This window comes from Trichomycterus rosablanca, chromosome 21 (assembly GCF_030014385.1).
Source record: "Trichomycterus rosablanca isolate fTriRos1 chromosome 21, fTriRos1.hap1, whole genome shotgun sequence".
NCBI classification, from domain to species: Eukaryota; Metazoa; Chordata; class Actinopteri; order Siluriformes; family Trichomycteridae; genus Trichomycterus; species Trichomycterus rosablanca.
In genome coordinates this window covers 20,754,062-20,772,115 of record NC_086008.1, presented here as the reverse complement: position 1 = coordinate 20,772,115, position 18,054 = coordinate 20,754,062, and the positions used below count along the sequence as shown (strand labels likewise).

The window sequence follows — 18,054 nt, the reverse complement described above, 5'->3', positions numbered from 1 at the left end:
CCAATTTGGACTCAGGTTCCTGTCAGAGTAAACCTGAGGTCCATCGTGCACATTGTTTTAATGCTTTTCAAATCCTCATTGGTGGAGTTTCAGGTGTCACTTTTTATAATCCACTCTTATCTCTCCTGGTGTTCTGTGTCCTACAGGATCACGTTTCCATTGCCAGAGATTTGTAAACAAAGATATATTCCATTGATGGATTTTCTAGTACCATCAACGTGGCGCATCACTTTGGGATTTTGATGCACTGGTTAAAGCTGGGGCCTCTGCAGTCCCGTTGTAATACAGACCCTTTCCTTACCCGACATTTATTAAGTGCGGCATTAATTGTGGCATAAATTTATCAGAGTCTTGGTGCATGGGTTTCATTAACATTGCAAACGCTCATGCAAAATAAATAAGCAGATATCATGAACTATTCATCAAGACATGTGAGATTTGTCTTTATGCATTGACTTAAATCCATTGTTCGATGGGAGCTGCCAATCTTCCAGGATTCAGGCTGGTACTGATACTGGATGACAAGTTCTGTCTCGCAACTGACTGAAAACTTTGGGAGAGTGTCTAGGGTTGGACACCAAGCTGTCCAGTTTGGGACTCTGGAGTTCCACACCAAACCGGTCAAACCATGTCTTTATGGTCATGCTGGAACCAGAAAGGTCAAAGATTGATTGATTTCATATATCTCTTAGCAAAGGGTGTGACTGAAACACCTAAACTCTGCAATCAAAGGGGTGTCCACATACTTACATACATATTTAAACATGGAGGAGCTTTTTTAAGTGTTTAAGTGTTTTTCCATACAGATGTCATAAGAAAGACATTTGGATAAAACAATGTTGGATAAAGATGTTTTACAGATGTGTCAATCCAATCAAAACACATCTATACTGTTGGAAGATGGCAATCAGCCGTGTTTCATTTATGGTAGCCTTTCGCCTTCCTGCCTTATGACTATAATAACAACACGATGGCATGTTCGGTCTCATCTCCGGTCAGCGTCTCGCAGGCCCGTGGGTTCATTAATTGAACATGTAGATGTCTGCGTGTAAGCACGGGCTCATTTTACGTTGCCTTTTGTCCGTCCAGCCTCTTGAGATTTCACGTCTGGCCGCTGGCCTTTTTCATGTCAGTTTCCGCCGAGAGATCGTTTTCCGTATTCAAGGGGACATTCGATGCTCTTCTCTCGGAGGGGCGGAGAGTCGCTCTGACGGGTCCTGCCTCTGTTCCATCTGCCTCGTGGTTTCACTGACACAGCACCAGTGCAGAGGAGTGGACGAGGACTGAGGCGACACTCACGGACCGGAGCCATGCCACGCAGGAGTAAGGATGTAGCCATAAATCTGGATGATGGTGAGAATTATGGAGTGGGTGCTGGGTATTGGGGTCAAAAGTTTATGTACACTTTGACTTTAGCTTTATGCGATTAGATATAGGGCAGCACAGAGGTGCAGTGGATAGCACTGTCACCTCACAGCAAGAAAGGTCTGGGTTCAAATCCCCAACTTGGCGATCCTTTATGTGTGGTTTGCATGTTCTCCCTGTGTCCGAGTGGGTTTCCTACAGGTGCTCCAGTTTCCTTAGACAAATCCAAAGACATTCAGTCAGATTAATTGGAGCTACTATGTTCTGTTTGTGTGCCTTGTGAGGAACTGGCAACCTGTCCGTGGTGTTTTCTATGTTTCACCCAATGAATTAGACCCACAGCGACCCTGACCAGGATAATGTGGTGGTATGAATGATTGAATGATTGAATTTTATCATCATACTGGTATATATGACGTGTTGTGTTCTGTGTTATAGTCGAAATGGAAGTGGAAGATGATTCTGACAGTGAAGGTAAGATGCATAGTAAGATTATGAGACCAAAAGTATGTGGACACCCTGCCTAATTATTATTTTTCGCCATCCGTCCCTGTGTTAACATCTCTCCTGTTCTTCAGTAGACACCAAAAAAAAACCAAGAAGTGGCAGAAGAGCCAATCCACCTACTCGCAGGAGCAGAGCCAGGCCAGCCGACAGCGAGGAGGAGGATGAGGAGGAGGAAGACGAAGCTCCTCGCAGACGAAGAGGACGAAGGAGGAAAGAAAACGGCGACGACGACAGCGAGAGAGTCTCTCGCGACCGGAGGAAACCGGTCGGTCGGAGGAAGGTCGGAGGGAAAGCTCAGGGCTCCGATCTGGAAAGCGACGAGGAGAAAGGGGGCAGGAGGAAAGGAAGAGGAGTCAGCAAGAAGGGGAAAGAAGAGGAGAACAATAAGGAGAAGTTGGGCAAGGAAGGAAAGGAGAAGGCGGACGACAAAAAGAAGGATGGTAGCAGGTGGAGTAATGTTCACTTTTGTTTCATTCTTACGCATCATTTAAGGTGGATTTCAGTTTGAGTATCTAGTCTAAGCAAAGAAATTTATCTAGGTACTTCAGTCTCTTCTTACCTGCCAAATACATAGAACATAGAAACTGTCTACACTAAAGCCCCCTCATGAATGAGTAAAAGTGTAAGTCTTGCTCCAATGATTCTGAAGATTCCAGACCCCCCAGTGACCCTGAGCATTAATTCATTATTAAAAATAATTAAATAAAGCGTCCCTTCAATTTCAAAGACCCACCAACCACTGTCCAGCTTTTGGAATTAAAATTATTTACCTCATTATTGTCACCTCAGTTCTGTCAGAAAACCTTAAAACTGCACCTTTGGCCTCTTATAATTTTGGCTTGTCGAATACTGAACGCTGGTTCTGATTTTCCTTTCCGGCAGCTCGTCTTCATCCAGCGAGTCGGACGCCGAGTCCCTGTCTGAAGGCGAGATGGCCCGGCTGAAGGAAGAGGTGGAGGAGAAGAAGAAAGTGATCGCCACACTCCGGAACAAACCGTGGCGCATGAAGAGAAGACTCAAGAACTTGAAGTAAGATGACGCTAGACCTTACTGGGGGTTCTGTTTAATTTTATGCCTTGTTTTGTAGTGCTTGGAAGGATTTGGCCTAAGTTTAAGGGTGGCACAACAGAATGGCATTATCACAAGTATTTGTGCCTGGAAGTTTTCTCAACTCTTGATCAGAGCAACACTAGCATTTATCATTTTATGGTCGTTTTTTAACAGTGCCTAATGCGAGTGTTGACATTCGACATACAGGTTACAGTAAACAGGTTCGGTTATATCTCACAGAAATCTAAACATCATCTAAAATTAACCAGTCTGTAGTAGAAACTGGATCTCCATCAACATCCCTGATGGACTGACTGCACTACTGAATCCTTTGTACTCTGACCGTGTGCTGAACCCTTACCTCAGACTGTCCCTGTCTTAAAGTGAAGTAGATGATCAGATTTTGGACAAGTTGAAAGGGTAGTAGACCAAACACTACCAAGAAAGCATTGATACCCTATACTGGCAGCTGTGCTTCATTGGGTTTGTGTTGGCCATCAGATCCCCAGACAAAAAAGGGTTGGCAGGCTGGCACAGAACCTTGACTGTACCTGATGATCTACCAACCTGGACCACTAAACCACCAAAATAGCCCTACTTAGGCTTTGATAGATCCTGTCTAGCTATCATCCTGAAATGACTGAGCATATTGTTTGAAAACGTAAACCAACAATCCGATCCAACCTGGATGCTCTGTGATATACTTGGCCTGTCAAGCAAGCCCTCTGATTGACGTTTTACCTGGAAGGCTCTGGGTTTCTGTTGACCTACCCGCCCTGGTGAATGACAGGGTGTCCTGCTTGGTTGATGTATCTGATTCGTTGGACTGGCAGAGATCCTGACACAAGGTCATTGTTATTTGTAAGGCTGTAGACACATGAACGGTGTGACGGCAGCTTCAGTTTGAAGTGTTTGCTCTGGTTTTGTTATGTATTCTTTTGTCCCTGAAACTTTATAAAGGTAATTTACCATGATTACTTGATGCATGAAAGTTCCATCCCACACCAAAACCAGAATCCATGATTTTGAGGCCAAGTACAATTCGTGTGGTTTGGCAAAAAACGTCTCACCATTCCTCATGTAACGATTATTGTGTCTTGTCGTGGTCGTGCAAATAATTCATTTAGGACTTAATTAAATGCCCGAAGTCTCAGGTTACACTGGCGACAGGTAATGAGTGAAATGTGACACCGTAGAACAGGTATTAATGTGTGTGTTTACTCTACAGTGATGATGGATTGGGCAAATAAGACGTGTTTAGCATATTAATCTTAGCTTTAGCTTAGACGTGTTTACAATGAGATCATTTTAAGCTTAAATAAAGCAGAGGTGGGAAGAAGTGAAGTATCCTTGTTTTTGTATATGTTATGCGTTTTTCTCCCATTTTCTACCAATTTACTCTGGTCAGTTTGTCTTCCACTGCTGGGGTCCCCGATTTTTTGCAGTTGAGGAGGGTATATTGCTGCTCACGTCTTCTCCGATCTGCGCGCAGCCCTTAACGGAACCCTTTTCCACCTATGCACTCAGCACAGGCGCCTCTAACCGCCAGTCAGGGTCCTTACACAGCATTTGAAGACCCCGCCCACATATTCCGGCCATCCCTCCCTGCCGGCACTGCAAATTATGCCCGCTAGATGGCACCCAGCCAAACGGTGGCAACGCGAGTTTTGCACCGAGGAGTTCAGAGTTCAGAACCTCGGCACTGGTGTGCTAGCGGAATATCATTTATATAAAATGTTTACTTGTGCTCAATATACTTCATACTAACTGGTTATCCATTTGTCTGGGATCTTTGGTGGCTTCCTGGATTAGTTTTTGATGACATAGATTTACCACTGCACTTTATTTGGGATCTGTTGCTCTCACTGTGGTTTGGTGGAGTCCTAGAGCCTTAAAAATGTCCCCCAATTTGCATTAAAGCAGCAAATTCTTACTGAAAGCTTGATAATGTACAGCTATTCTCTTTGTATTTTACCGCCAAGCCAGACGGCAGGAGTTGCTGTTGGTAAGGAGGTAATTCTCCATCTGACCTTCCCCTCAGAGAGAGCCAAATGTGTGATATGAGCCTGTGAAAGAGGTTGTGGCTTGGTCTTCAAGTAGAAACTTTAAGGTGACTGCTTGGCTATGACTAAAAGGTCATAATAACTGGCTTATGTGATGTCTGTAATGTCTTGAATCATGCCTGAGTTTAGATGGGTTAGTTGACTTACCTGTTAATGAGATGATTCAGGGTCAGTAGTTACTTCATCTTTAAGTAGACGGAGATGTAACACCAGTGGTGACTGGCGACTGGACACGTTATTGTATATTGTATATTATGACTGAAATGCAGCTGGATGAGTAAAGTACGTGTGTGTGGTTGTTAGGGAGGCCCAGGCTTTTGTAGAGAAGTTTGAAGGTGCTCTGGGCAAAGGAAAAGGGAAGAAGTTCTACGCCTTCAAAGTCATGATGACCAAGGTACAGTAGCATGAAAACCACAGAGAATTTTGGTCTATATGAATTCATAGAAATTAAATTCTTGGTTCTGTGTGTGTTTTTTTTTAGAAATTAATCAAGTTTAATAGAGACTTTGAAAACCTTAAGACGGCGTGCATCCCCTGGGAGAGGAAAATCAAAGAAATAGAAAGTTGGTATCATTGCTTTCTGAGTTTCTACATTGATACCGATAACCTGTACTATGTTTTTACACTCACTGTCCATTTTATCAGCTCCACTTACCATAGAGAAGCACTTTGTAGTTCTACAATTACTGACTGTAGTCCATCTGTTTCTCTACATACTTTGTTAGCCCCATTTCATGCTGTTCTTCAATGATCAGGACCCCCACAGAGCAGGTATTATTTAGGTGGTGGATCATTCTCAGCACTGCAGTGACACTGACATGGTGGTGGTGTGTTAGTGTGTGTTGTGCTGGTATGAGTGGATCAGACACAGCAGCACTGCTGGAGTTTTAAACACCTCACTGTCACTGCTGGACTGAGATTAGCTGCTCTGTGGTGGTCCTGTGGGGGTCCTGACCATTGAAGAACAGCATGAAAGGGGGCTAACAAAGCATGCAGAGAAACAGATGGGCTACAGTCAGTAATTGTAGAACAAGAAAGTGCTTCTATATGGTAAGTGGAGCTGATAAAAACAAAAAGGTGGTTTTAATGTTATGGCTGATCGGTGTATTGTTTTTTTCAAGGTCACTTTGGATCTTCTGTCGCCTCCTACTTCATCTTTCTGAGGTGGATGTATGGACTTAATCTTGTTCTTTTCGGCCTCATGTTTGGGCTTGTTGTCATTCCTGAGGTAAACGTTTTATTTATCTTACAAAAAGGGATTTGGACATTTGGAATCATTAAGTCTCAAGTCTGTTCTTATGATGTTCTCCTGTTTTGTCTTTCTGGAGGTTCTGATGGGTCTACCGTATGGCTCCATTTCAAGGAAAACAGTTCCTCGAGAGGAACATGACACTGCCATGGACTTCTCTGTTCTATTTGAGTTTGGTGTAAGGAACTGCTTCAATTTGCTCAAGAAACTGTGACTATGTTGAACAATGTTGACTAATTAAACCTTTTTTTATCTCTGAAGGGTTACTGCAGGTACTCTGTTCTCTTTTACGGCTACTACAACAACCAGAACACAATAGGGTTCCTCAAGTTCCGCCTGCCCTTGTCGTACTTTCTGGTCGGAATTGGGATCTTTGGCTATAGCTTGATGGTTGTGATCAGGACGTGAGTATTTGGTTTCGTTCTTTTCCCCCTATTTGCCCCCATAGTTCTCCCTCATTTAGATCTTGCAGCTTGCAAACATAGTCGTCAGCCACTTCTCTTCACCTGCCCAAAATGGATGAGCCCTCCATACACCAGGGTGCAATTGTTCCATTGTACAAGCACAGTTGCCAATCGGGCCTGTGTTAGGTCAATGGCACTGCCTGGGATTCGAACTCGAGAGAGAGCTCAAGATCTCAGAAGTGATGAGCAAGTGCCCCGAGGTTAAAGCTCTAAATCTTTTAAATGACAGATTTGCAGCTCTATTGAAGAGTTCTTTATTAATTTAATTAGTGGTCCATACGTGCTCACTCAGCATCCATCATCATCCTTGTCGTCCTCTGACAGGATGGCAAGGAATGCCAACGAGGGAGGCGACGGGGGCGAGGAGAGTGACTTCATCTTCTGCTGGAAACTCTTCACTAGTTGGGATTACCTAATAGGAAACCCGGAGACCGCCGACAACAAGTACGCCTCCATCACGACCAGCTTCAAGGTCGGTCACACCTGGTAACCGTATCCTGTTACTTAAGCAACCCATTGAGCCTTTCTCAGCTCAGGTGATGAACTTAGTGTCTCGTGTGAAGTGTGAACAGGTCTGGATGATCATCTTCTAACTGTTTATCGAGGTATTTAGCTTAATTGCACTCTTGGTAGACTGCAGTTGGGAACCCTAGGTGACTTGGCTAATCTAAATTCTAGGTATCCCCTTCAAAGAGCACTGCAAAAGTTCATCCAGTGTTTTGGACACTGGTTCCTGGACCCTGGTAGCAGCTGTCTGATCTTTGACCCCACCTTGCGCCTGCAGGAATCCATCGTGGACGAGCAGGAGAATCTAAAAGATGAAAACATCCATCTCAGAAGGTTCCTGCGCGTCCTTGCTAACATACTGATCCTGTGCAGCTTGGGAGGCAGTGGGTATCTCATCTACTTTGCAGTGAAAAGGTCACAAGATTTCGCCAAACTGGATCGCAACAAGTTGTCCTGGTACCAGAAAAACGAGGTGAGGGTTATAAAATTGGGCATGTGTCGTGATTGTCACTGTTTATATCTTAATGAAGATGAGATGTCTCCATCAGGTAGAAATCGTAATGTCTCTGCTGGGCTTGGTGTGTCCACCTCTGTTCGAGACGATCGCTGAACTGGAGGACTATCACCCTCGCATCGCCTTGAAGTGGCAACTGGGTCGCATCTTCGCCCTCTTCTTGGGAAACCTCTACACCTTCCTGTTTGCCCTTATTGATGACGTCAACGAGAAGGTACACACAAAGTTCTACAGTAGCTTACTGATGTTTTAGCATTTATCAGGATTCCTTAAAGGTCTTGCTACTTCGTCTTCCTAGCTGGAGAACGAGAAGCTAATAAAGAATGAAACCGCATGGGCTCTGAACCAATACTACGCCAACTACACGCTCCATCACAACATAACAGAGAACATCCCACCGCCAAACATCGCCCCTGCAGATGTCATCAGGGGTCCCTGCTGGGAGACCGAAGTGGGAATTGTGGGTATTATTACCAACAGTCTCGCTACTAACCAATGTGCCAGTGCGCCGTTTGTTAACGCCTCTTCATTTCTTCTTCTTGTAGGAATTTGTCAAGCTGACGGTGTCGGACATTCAAGTGACCTATCTGACCATCTTGGTTGGAGACTTCATGAGGGCTTTGATTGTGCGATTCCTCAACTACTGCTGGTGCTGGGACCTGGAGGCTGGATTTGTAAGTTAAGTTGGGTGCTTGAAGTATGTGGACACCTGACCATGAGCTTGTTTCGTGTTCTACTTCAAAACCATGGGAAATTATACTGTGACTATAACAAGTGGCCACTTTTCTGGTCACAACCGAGGGAATTTGTGCCCATTCGGGTCGAGAACAGTAGCTGTAATAATACACTGTATAGCCAGAAATATGTGGACACCTGACCATGAGCTTGTTTGGCGTTCTCCAGTGGCCTGCACAAAACCCTGACCTCAGCCCCACCGAACAGCTTCAACTGAGGCTTTCTGGACCAACATCAGTGCCCAGCCATACAAATGCTCTTTTGACTGAACATGCACAAATCCCCACACACAGACATACTTCTCAGAATGGGCTGCCCAACAAGCTCCATGTCAGGTGTCCAAATACTTTTGTTCCATCACTATATGTACACAAACGTCTTTTATCTGCAGTGCACATGACACCCTAATGCAGCAGCTGGCATGAGAGATGATACCTACCAACAGGAGAAATACAGAGATACCCGAGTCCACCTCGGTCACTTAATTACAGAGGGGGAAGAGAGAGCGAGAGAGAAAGCATAACAGAGAGAGAGAGAGAGAGAGAGTTTATTGTTTATTGTTATTTATTTACTGTTTTACATTTTTTAGCCCTCGTACGCAGAGTTCGACATCAGCGGAAACGTTCTTGGCCTCATTTTCAACCAGGGGATGATCTGGTGAGGACAAACAGCTTTCATCTTACAGTTCTTGCACCAAACAGATCAACCACTGAGTGACTCTTTTGTGCCTTCGCCTCAGGATGGGTGCCTTCTACGCCCCCGGGCTGGTGGGTATAAACATCCTGCGCCTGGTGACCTCCATGTACTTCCAGTGCTGGGCCGTCATGAGCAGTAACGTCCCTCACGAGAGAGTCTTCAAAGCCTCGCGCTCCAACAACTTCTACATGGGCATCCTGCTGGTCGTGCTCTTCCTCAGCCTCATGCCTGTGGTCTACACCATGATGACCATGTCGCCCTCCTTCGACTGTGGGCCCTTCAGGTCTTTATCGCATCTACAGAACACACACACACACCTTCAAACACCCACGCTGATAAATGAATGCTTATCGTTGGTGGTTGTTCTTCGACAGTGGGAGAGAGAAGATGTATGACGTGGTGATCGAGACCATCCAGAACCTTCCTTCATTTATGGCCAAGATCTTCACCTACGCGTCCAATCCAGGGCTCATCATATCGGTAGTGCTGCTCATGGTGTAAGTCATAATGACGTCTACACTCTTTCTTGTTGGGATTCATGTGTAGCCAACAGTCCAGAGAGGTCCTAAACATCTTGGGGAGGGTCGTGGGGGAATCAGGGCCAGTGGTGTAGCCAATGGTCAAGAGAGGTCACAAACATCTTGAGGGGGGGTCAGGCTGCCCAAGACAAGATGCTGAACATTATAGCTGTAGATTTTTAGGATTAATAAGAGGCTTCTAAATTGGGCTGGATTGGACCTGGGTTTGGTCCTTGCTTCTGGTCACTTTCTGTTGGCCTCATGTCCACTTTTCCTCAAGATACTTTTCCTGAGGTTTCCTTCCTTCCCAAAGGTGTAATGACTTGGTGACCCCGTCCACTGTGTTTTTATCCCTTGTGACCAATTACACCAACTGTGGTAGAGCTACCCTAGTGGGTAGAGCTTTGGGCTATCAATCTGAAGATTGTGGGTTCAAATCCAGGCTCTGCTTTGCAGCCACTGTTGGGTCCTTGAGCAAGACTCTTAACCCTCTCAGCTCTAGGGGTGTCGTACAACGGTACAAAACCTAACAACCCACGTGTACTGTTCTCATACAGGCTCGCTATCTACTACCTGAACACGGTCTCGAAGGCCTACCAGAAAGCCAACATGGACCTGAAGAGGAAGATGCAAATGGTAACACCCAAGTGAAATGTGTTCTGTGTTACGTAAATATTGAATCCTACAATGATGTAAAACTGGATCTTGCTGGATTTTAGCAAAGAGATGAAGAGAAGAACCGGAGGAACAATAAGGACAGCACTAACCAGGTGATGAAGGACCTGGAGGATCTTCTGCCGAACAGATCATTGGTTCCACCTCCTGCTGAAGAGAAGCCAGGTCTGTAACAACTTCATTCACTTGTTTAAATGAATTATTAGTCGTTTTTAATAGCGGACCTGCCAGCAGGGGGCAACAGTTTGGGTTTTCTTTACGACTTTGGCTGTGGTCAATTCTACTCATGATGACAAATTGGAGGCCATTTTACAAAGTTAAATGATGTTCTAGATTGTTCCAGACCACCAATCGAAGCAATCTGCTGTTTGTATCTGTTTAATCTGTTTCCTTTTCAAATCCCAGAAAATTCTGCCAGCCAACCTCCCGCTGGCAAATCACCCAAGGTAACCGGGAAAGCTGGAACGGCGACCGGTGGGAAAGGCGTGAACCTGCAGAAGGACTTATCGCTGGCTGCTGCGAATCCCCGGGCTCCCGTGACACGCCCGCCGGGCCCTAGGGCTCCGGGACCACTACCAGGGGGGAGAGGTCGCCCGAGAGGACCTCCGCCGGTCTGACAAAGTGCAACACCCAAACAAAAAGAGGAAACAGTGCACAAACACACATAAGATGCATCGTGAAGCGGTTGCTGGAATGCAGAGTGGTGCTGCGACGTCAGAAAATACATCATAAGGTCGTATTTATGTGGACACCTGATTGTAAAGCTGCTCCGTTGGACAGCCTCTGCTCTTCTGGGATGGCTTTCCACAAGAATTTGGGACGTGTCGATGGAAATCTGTCCCCATTTCATCCAAAACATTCGTGACTTTGTATGAGGGACGAGAAGAAGAACGGCTTGGAACTAAAAGCATCATTTTGTGGATCGTATCAAGGACCTATGTTGATAAACGAGCTTTTATTTGAGAGCCTGCGACTTGTAGAAATTCCTGATACTGCACATTTCAGTGTCAGTTCACCAACACGGACACTAGGTGGCAGTAAACCCCAGCTTTTAGATAAATGTGTCAGACATTGCTGAATGTTTTTGAGTGATGTGTTATCATAGAGCAAATTATAAGGTCATTTAAATGGTTTGAAAGAGGAACGTCTTAGCTTTTACCCAGTACCCATGAGGTCATGTGACATTGCTGGCTTATAATGTCAGTATACAGTAATTATGCCACATTTTGAGCTACAATATAATTAAAAGAAAATATACATTAAATACTTTCAGTTGTGTTCAAGTGGTTAAAGCCTCTACTCATCATCAGACCCTTTATTAGATACAAGTTTTTATTTAAAAGGTTTGATAAATTGATCATACACACAGAAACCAGTCAGACTATTTGGCCAAAAGTATGTGGACACTCGAGCAACAGCTTGTTGGACATCTTAGTCCAAAGCTGTAGGAGTTTGCAATTGTCACAGTCTCCACTCATCTGGGAAAGCATTCTTCTATGGGAATTTGTGCCCATTCTGTCAAAAGAGGATTTGTAGTGCTAGGATTGTACAGATGTTGGACAGATGTTGGTCTGGCCTGCAGTGTCGAACTGTGTCGAGGTCACTTAGGAGTCTTCATGGACCTTTATGAACTGTTGACACAAAGCTAGACTAGAAGCATAATGTTTATACATTGTTGATTTCATACACCTGATAACCGGTGTGGCTGAAATGCTCCAGCTCAATAACCGGCAAGGATGTCCACATACTTTCAGCCTTATAGAACACAGCAAATGAGTTGAATTCAGACGTCCTCCTCCTCCACAGACTGTCCTGACTTCAGTCGCAGAATCACCTACAGACAAAAGGACGAAAGGTTTAGCCGAAATGCTAAGTGATGCTGTAAGTGCTAATAAAACGGATGTAGAAGCACAAACCTCTTTGAGCTGAGCGATCTCTTTGCTCTCCATGTTCCTCTGAGCGTGGTTGGTGATGGCCTTCACTCGAGAGGCGTATCTGAGTGAGGAAATCAAAACGGCCAATCAGCTCCAAGCTACCGGCCACCAACTGCCCTTGAGTGGCCACCAAACCATGTCAAAACTCTGACCCTAACCCTACTGAACATGTCTGGGATGAATTGGAACGTTAACTGTGAGCCAGACCTTCTTTTCCAGCATCAGGGGGAGATGGAATGGCTAACAAGTTCATGACCAGGTGTTTGAAACACCCAAACCCAATAATTAGGAGTGGTGTACACATACTTTTGGATATTAAATCTACATGTGATAGTATGTTTTTGTATTTGACTTACATGAGTGAGGTCAGAGTCTCGTCCAGGTTGCAGTCAGACGGGGAGATGTTGAGGAACATGAGGGTTTTGGCGTTGCCCCCTAGTGAGTCCTGCATGAGCTGGGTCAGCTTGTTGTTCCGGTAGGGAACGTGAGGTTGCTCCATCGCCAGAGCCGAGATCACGTCACCCAGCGCGCTCAGAGACTTGTTGATGGAATTGGCCTCCTGAAACAAATACAAACCGCCCTCAAACATCAACGTCCAGGTCTTTTTGTTTCCAGTTATAAACACTGATGGAATAAGAACCTTGAGTTGGTCGTCTCTGGCTCCCGTCTTTGCCGCCCTCTCGCTCCCCGCCAGGTCGACCAGGTTGAGCTTGCCGAACGTGAGGCTGCCGTTGGCCAGGTTTCGACTCTCCAGCATGATGCTGATGATCAGGTGGGATCGAGAGCTCTCTACGTTCATCTCTGGAGGACCGACAGTGTAACACAGTCACGACACGACAGTGTTATTAGCCTTAACGCAGCAGCATGATCAACCAACACAGTCACAACAGCAGTGTTACTAACTAGCAATCAAAAACAGTCACAACATATCAGTGCTACTAGCGTGCAGATAAATAACAGCAGTGTTACTAGCTAGCAAACAAGAACAGTCACAGTTAGGCAGTGTTACTAGCTAGAAATCAAAACACAGTGATGTTACTAGCCAGTAAAAAAAACAGTGTTACTATCTAGCAATCCAAAACAGTCACAGTAGTTTTTGCAAAAATAGTCACAAAATAGCACAGTTACTAGCACAGTCGCAGCACAGCAAATGTACTATCAAACAAAATCAAAACACAACAGTGTTACTAGCAAACACAGTAACAAAACAGCTGTGTTACTAGCAAACACACTCGCAGCACAGCAAATTTACTATGTCACAACAGAGCGAATTTACTAGCCAACACAGTAACAAAACAGCTGTGTTACTAGCTAACAGTCACAGCACACAAATATTACAAGCAAACAGCCTTACTAGTAAATACAGTAAAAAAACAGCAATGTTATTAGCAAACACAGTCACAGTACAGCAATGTTGCTAGCAAGCACAGTCAAAAAAAGAGCACTGTTACTAGAAAACACAGACGCAACACAGCAAATTTACTATCAAACAGTCACAAGACAGCAAATTTTCTAGAACAGCAGTGCTATTAACCACAACTTAAACGGAGTTGCCAGACAGCAGTAATTATAATAATAATTTATTGCCACATTATGACATCACACTCCACATCAGTACCAGCCGTTACTGATACGTACTGGTTGCTGCGATATGTCGGTTGGCTGAACCCAGTTCGAAGAGGGCGAAAAGGTCGCCCGCACTCGCCGCCTGTTTCGTCTCGGCTCCGTGGGCAAACACCAGCCCCTTCTTATCCTTCTTGATCTCTATCCGTTTGGACAGCGCGTCCGCCGGGCTCACGAAGAGGTCCTGCAGGCGGTCGTTATACAGCTCCAACATGGAGGCCGAGACCTGAGGAAGAGAATTATTTACTTATGATGCCTTCATGTCAGCGTAAAAAAGTCCATGAGAGCACCGCGCACCTTGAACTCGAACTTGGTGTCGTTCTCCTGGATGATTTCGAACACCCTGGTGAAAGTCCTGGGGATGATTCCGGGGTTCTTCTGCTCCCTGTCGCCAACCATGGTGAAGGTTTTCCCAGAGCCGGTCTGTCCGTACGCAAAAATGCAGACGTTGAAGCCGTCGACCGCCGACTGGATGAGCCTGGGGAGAGAGCACAGAACGGTCAAGTAACCTGAGAGCAAGGCAATGGGAAGCTTGCTTGACTGTGCACAGCAGACGTGTATCTTGGTGGCTCTTAGATGACATCTAGGCAGATTTCCTCCAAACGGTGGCAACTCCTGACAATCAGTCCCTATTGATGGTTGGTTGTACGAATGGTCTCTGGACCTGAAGTTGCTTAGAAGTGGCTCCAAGTGACCTTCCTGACTTGAGAAAATGTAGGAGATCTGTCCAGGGCTCCATAGACTTTCCCATTCCAATTCTTGTGGGTTTGTGCATTTGGATGTATGTATTTCTTTGACCCACCAGATTCAGCCACATTTTAAAGAATACCCCCAAAGGTAATCCCAAGACATCACCCAATGGAGTATGCAAGCTCTGGTCTTGGGTTGTGGAACTCCATGGGCTGTGAATTACCTGCTGGACTCCTGAAACACGTCCTCCTGTGTGTCCTCGGTGAAGATCCTGTCAAACTGGAACTCTCGGGGCCCTCGTGGAGTCTCCAAGATGACCGAATATTCATCCAAACATGACACGATGGAGCTGCAGCCCTTCGCCAGCTCGGTACGCGTCTGAGGTCTGATACGACAGAACACCCGGATCTTACCTGTCGAGAACGTACACATAGGGGTTATATAGCCAAAAGTATGTGGACACCAGACCTCGAGCTTGTTGGATTTTCCAAACACGAACCATGGGCATTAGTGTGGAGTTGCCCCATTGGATCTGTATTAGCCTCTGGGTCCACAAGTCAAAAGAGCACTTGGATGGGAACACTTGTCCTGCACAGTGCCCTGATTTCAACCAATACTCCTTTGGAATGAATGGGAACACCAGTTGCAAGCCAGGAGTCTGACTTCACAAATGTCCTTATGGGGACAAATTCCCACAGAAACCCCCCCGTGAAGCAGATTAAGGGAGGGGCAATTATATTAATAATAACAATATTAGTTTCCTTGGTTTGGAAATGGGACGTCCATCTAGATTATGTCCACATTCTTTAGGCTTACAGAATAAACTGTATATATATATTTACTGGCCACTTTATTAGGAACATCTGAGCCCCTTTCTCATTCCTGTAAGTATCCAGTCAACCAGTCAGGATTCAGGTATTTTAGAGAACCTGTGCCCACTGTAGCCTCAGATTTCAGTTCTTGGTGTGATACCTGATGCTGTTGGTCATCGTCATGGCTGTAAATCATCACAATATTTCATCAACAAGGTGTTTCCGTCCACAAAAACGTCACTTCCTAGAGATCAGCAGTTACTCAGATGACATGACTGGCTGATTGGATGAGCAAGCGTTCAGGTGTTCCTAATGAAGTGGCCGGTCAGTATGAAGAAGAGATGTCATGCCTTTCATGTCCTCCGCCATGTTGTAGTACTTCTTCCTCAGCGTCCGCTCTGCCGTGTAGTGATCGATCAGTTTCTTATTTTCTTCCTTCACCTGCTTCAGCTAGAAAAAGAAAAGCAAGAGTAGCGATGAATTAGAACACTGACAGTGAGCCAGAATTTCTTGTTCAACGTTGGCGCCTGACCCCAATGACCAATGCTCTTTTAATTCTATAGGTCCAGTTTCTCCAGATACACTCATGCCTGTTACAACTGCAGAGAGGCAACTCTATAGTGTTGCTCATGGTTTTGGAATGGGTAAAACCATGGGCAAGCAGGTTATGGTTAGATGTCCACATACTTTTGGTCACAGGCTGTACAGGCTGTACAACAGAAAATGACTGCGTTCCACAACCGGACTGGCCGATCTCACCTCCGCTTGCAGTAGTAGTAGCTGCTGGCCGACGCTCTTCCCAGACTCTGAGTTTGGGACGTCACTCTTCCTCAACGTTTCCTTGAAGCTCTGGATCAAAGAATTAAAGATCACAAAGAAATGTGAAAATAATTCAATCAATCAATTATATTTTTACACATTAACACTCCTCCGATACCAAAGCATTTCAGATTTGCAGATTAGAGTTCCAGATCTACGTGTGTTGGGTGCTTGGCACTGGTAAGGGTTGCAGTGAAAGACCATAAACAGGAACACAGCCTGGACAGAGTGCCAGTCTGTTGCAGGGCATTGCCCATGTACGTGACCTAGGGGCAGTTTAGACTAACCTGAGTCTCTGTGGAGGGGAGAGGGGACTCTGATTGCCAAGTGATAATATGCAGAACTCCCGCCAGTCAGTGATTGGAGGCAGTGATCGACCCATGTTTCTGTACAATGTTCTCAACCCAAGGAGATCGGTTCTCAGGGCAACTGCATTGGTTCACAGCATTTTAAGCCTCAGACCAGTGGTTCTCCACTCTAGAACAGTGGTTCCTAATCTTAGAACAGTGGTTCTCCACTCTAGAACAGTGGTTCCTGATCTTAGAACAGTGGTTCTCCACTCTAGAACAGTGGTTCTCCACTCTAGAACAGTGGTTCTCCACTCTAGAACAGTGGTTCCTAATCTTAGAACAGTGGTTCTCCACTCTAGAACAGTGGTTCCTGATCTTAGAACAGTGGTTCTCCACTCTAGAACAGTGGTTCTCCACTCTAGAACAGTGGTTCTCCACTCTAGAACAGTGGTTCCTAATCTTAGAACAGTGGTTCTTAACTCTAAATCAGTAGCTATCAACCCTAAATAAGTGGATCTTAGCCTTAGAGCAGCGGTTCTCCACTCTAGAACAGTGGTTCCTAATCTTAGAACAGTGGTTCTCCACTCTAGAACAGTGGTTCCTAATCTTAGAACAGTGGTTCTCCACTCTAGAACAGTGGTTCCTAATCTTAGAACAGTGGTTCTTAACTCTAGAACAGTGGTTCTCCACTCTAGAACAGTGGTTCCTAATCTTAGAACAGTGGTTCTTAACTCTAGAACAGTGGTTCTCCACTCTAGAACAGTGGTTCTTAATCTTAGAACAGTGGTTCTCCACTCTAGAACAGTGGTTCCTAATCTTAGAACAGTGGTTCTTAACTCTAGAACAGTGGTTCTCCACTCTAGAACAGTGGTTCCTAATCTTAGAACAGTGGTTCTTAACTCTAAATCAGTAGCTATCAACCCTAAATAAGTGGATCTTAGCCTTAGAGCAGCGGTTCTCCACTCTAGAACAGTGGTTCCTAATCTTAGAACAGTGGTTCTCCACTCTAGAACAGTGGTTCCTAATCTTAGAACAGTGGTTCTCCACTCTAGAACAGTGGTTCCTAATCTTAGAACAGTGGTTCTTAACTCTAGAACAGTGGTTCTCCACTCTAGAACAGTGGTTCCTAATCTTAGAACAGTGGTTCTTAATTCTAAATCAGTAGCTATCAACCCTAAATAAGTGGATCTTAGCCTTAGAGCAGCGGTTCTCCACTCTAGAACAGTGGTTCCTAATCTTAGAGCAGCGGTTCTCCACTCTAGAACAGTGGTTCCTAATCTTAGAACAGTGGTTCATAATCTTAGAACAGTGGTTCCTAATCTTAGAACAGTGGTTCTCCACTCTACATCAGTAGCTATCAACCCTAAATAAGTGGATCTTAGCCTTAGAGCAGCGGTTCTCAACACCAGAGATATTGGTTCTCAGGGCTACCACACTGGTTCACTGTATTAGATCAGTGGTTCTCCACTCTAGAACAATGGTTCCTAGTCTTATAGCAGTGGTTCTCAACCCTAGAGCAACTGTCCTCAGTTTTTGTATTTTG

At 45.1% G+C, this 18,054-nt stretch overlaps 2 protein-coding genes across 2 annotated transcripts; one reads left to right on the top strand and one right to left on the bottom strand.

The window, feature by feature from the left end:
- Window positions 1–1,310: 1,310 nt before the first annotated feature.
- On the top strand, window positions 1,311–11,078 carry tmc2b (transmembrane channel-like 2b). Its single transcript, XM_063017864.1, has 20 exons — window positions 1,311–1,353; window positions 1,804–1,839; window positions 1,944–2,319; window positions 2,755–2,901; window positions 5,289–5,379; window positions 5,467–5,548; window positions 6,107–6,213; window positions 6,314–6,412; window positions 6,496–6,638; window positions 7,023–7,170; window positions 7,483–7,677; window positions 7,754–7,933; window positions 8,018–8,179; window positions 8,265–8,393; window positions 9,044–9,111; window positions 9,194–9,433; window positions 9,525–9,647; window positions 10,226–10,304; window positions 10,388–10,508; window positions 10,749–11,078. Exons 1-20 carry the CDS (start codon window positions 1,311–1,313, stop codon window positions 10,958–10,960), a joined length of 2,781 nt encoding a protein of 926 aa, XP_062873934.1. The 3' UTR covers window positions 10,961–11,078.
- A 983-nt stretch (window positions 11,079–12,061) lies between these two features.
- Window positions 12,062–15,771, bottom strand: si:dkey-96l17.6 (uncharacterized). Its single transcript, XM_063018253.1, has 8 exons — window positions 15,753–15,771; window positions 14,814–15,003; window positions 14,198–14,378; window positions 13,916–14,126; window positions 12,918–13,078; window positions 12,634–12,836; window positions 12,260–12,338; window positions 12,062–12,177 (listed from the first exon to the last, which is right to left on the bottom strand). Exons 1-8 carry the CDS (start codon window positions 15,769–15,771, stop codon window positions 12,127–12,129), a joined length of 1,095 nt encoding a protein of 364 aa, XP_062874323.1. The 3' UTR covers window positions 12,062–12,126.
- Window positions 15,772–18,054: the final 2,283 nt, after the last annotated feature.

Excerpts from the sequence above, each read along its gene's own strand:
- tmc2b (XM_063017864.1), top strand. The coding sequence starts at position 1,311 with ATGCCACGCAGGAGTAAGGATGTAGCCATAAATCTGGATGATG. Across the intron at positions 1,840-1,943 it reads AGATGATTCTGACAGTGAAG|TAGACACCAAAAAAAAACCA; the intron begins GTAAGATGCATA and ends CCTGTTCTTCAG. Across the intron at positions 9,648-10,225 it reads TCGGTAGTGCTGCTCATGGT|GCTCGCTATCTACTACCTGA; the intron begins GTAAGTCATAAT and ends GTTCTCATACAG.
- si:dkey-96l17.6 (XM_063018253.1), bottom strand. Across the intron at positions 14,379-14,813 it reads GTGTTTCAGGAGTCCAGCAG|GCTCATCCAGTCGGCGGTCG; the intron begins GTAATTCACAGC and ends CTCTCTCCCCAG. Across the intron at positions 12,837-12,917 it reads CCAGAGACGACCAACTCAAG|GAGGCCAATTCCATCAACAA; the intron begins GTTCTTATTCCA and ends TATTTGTTTCAG.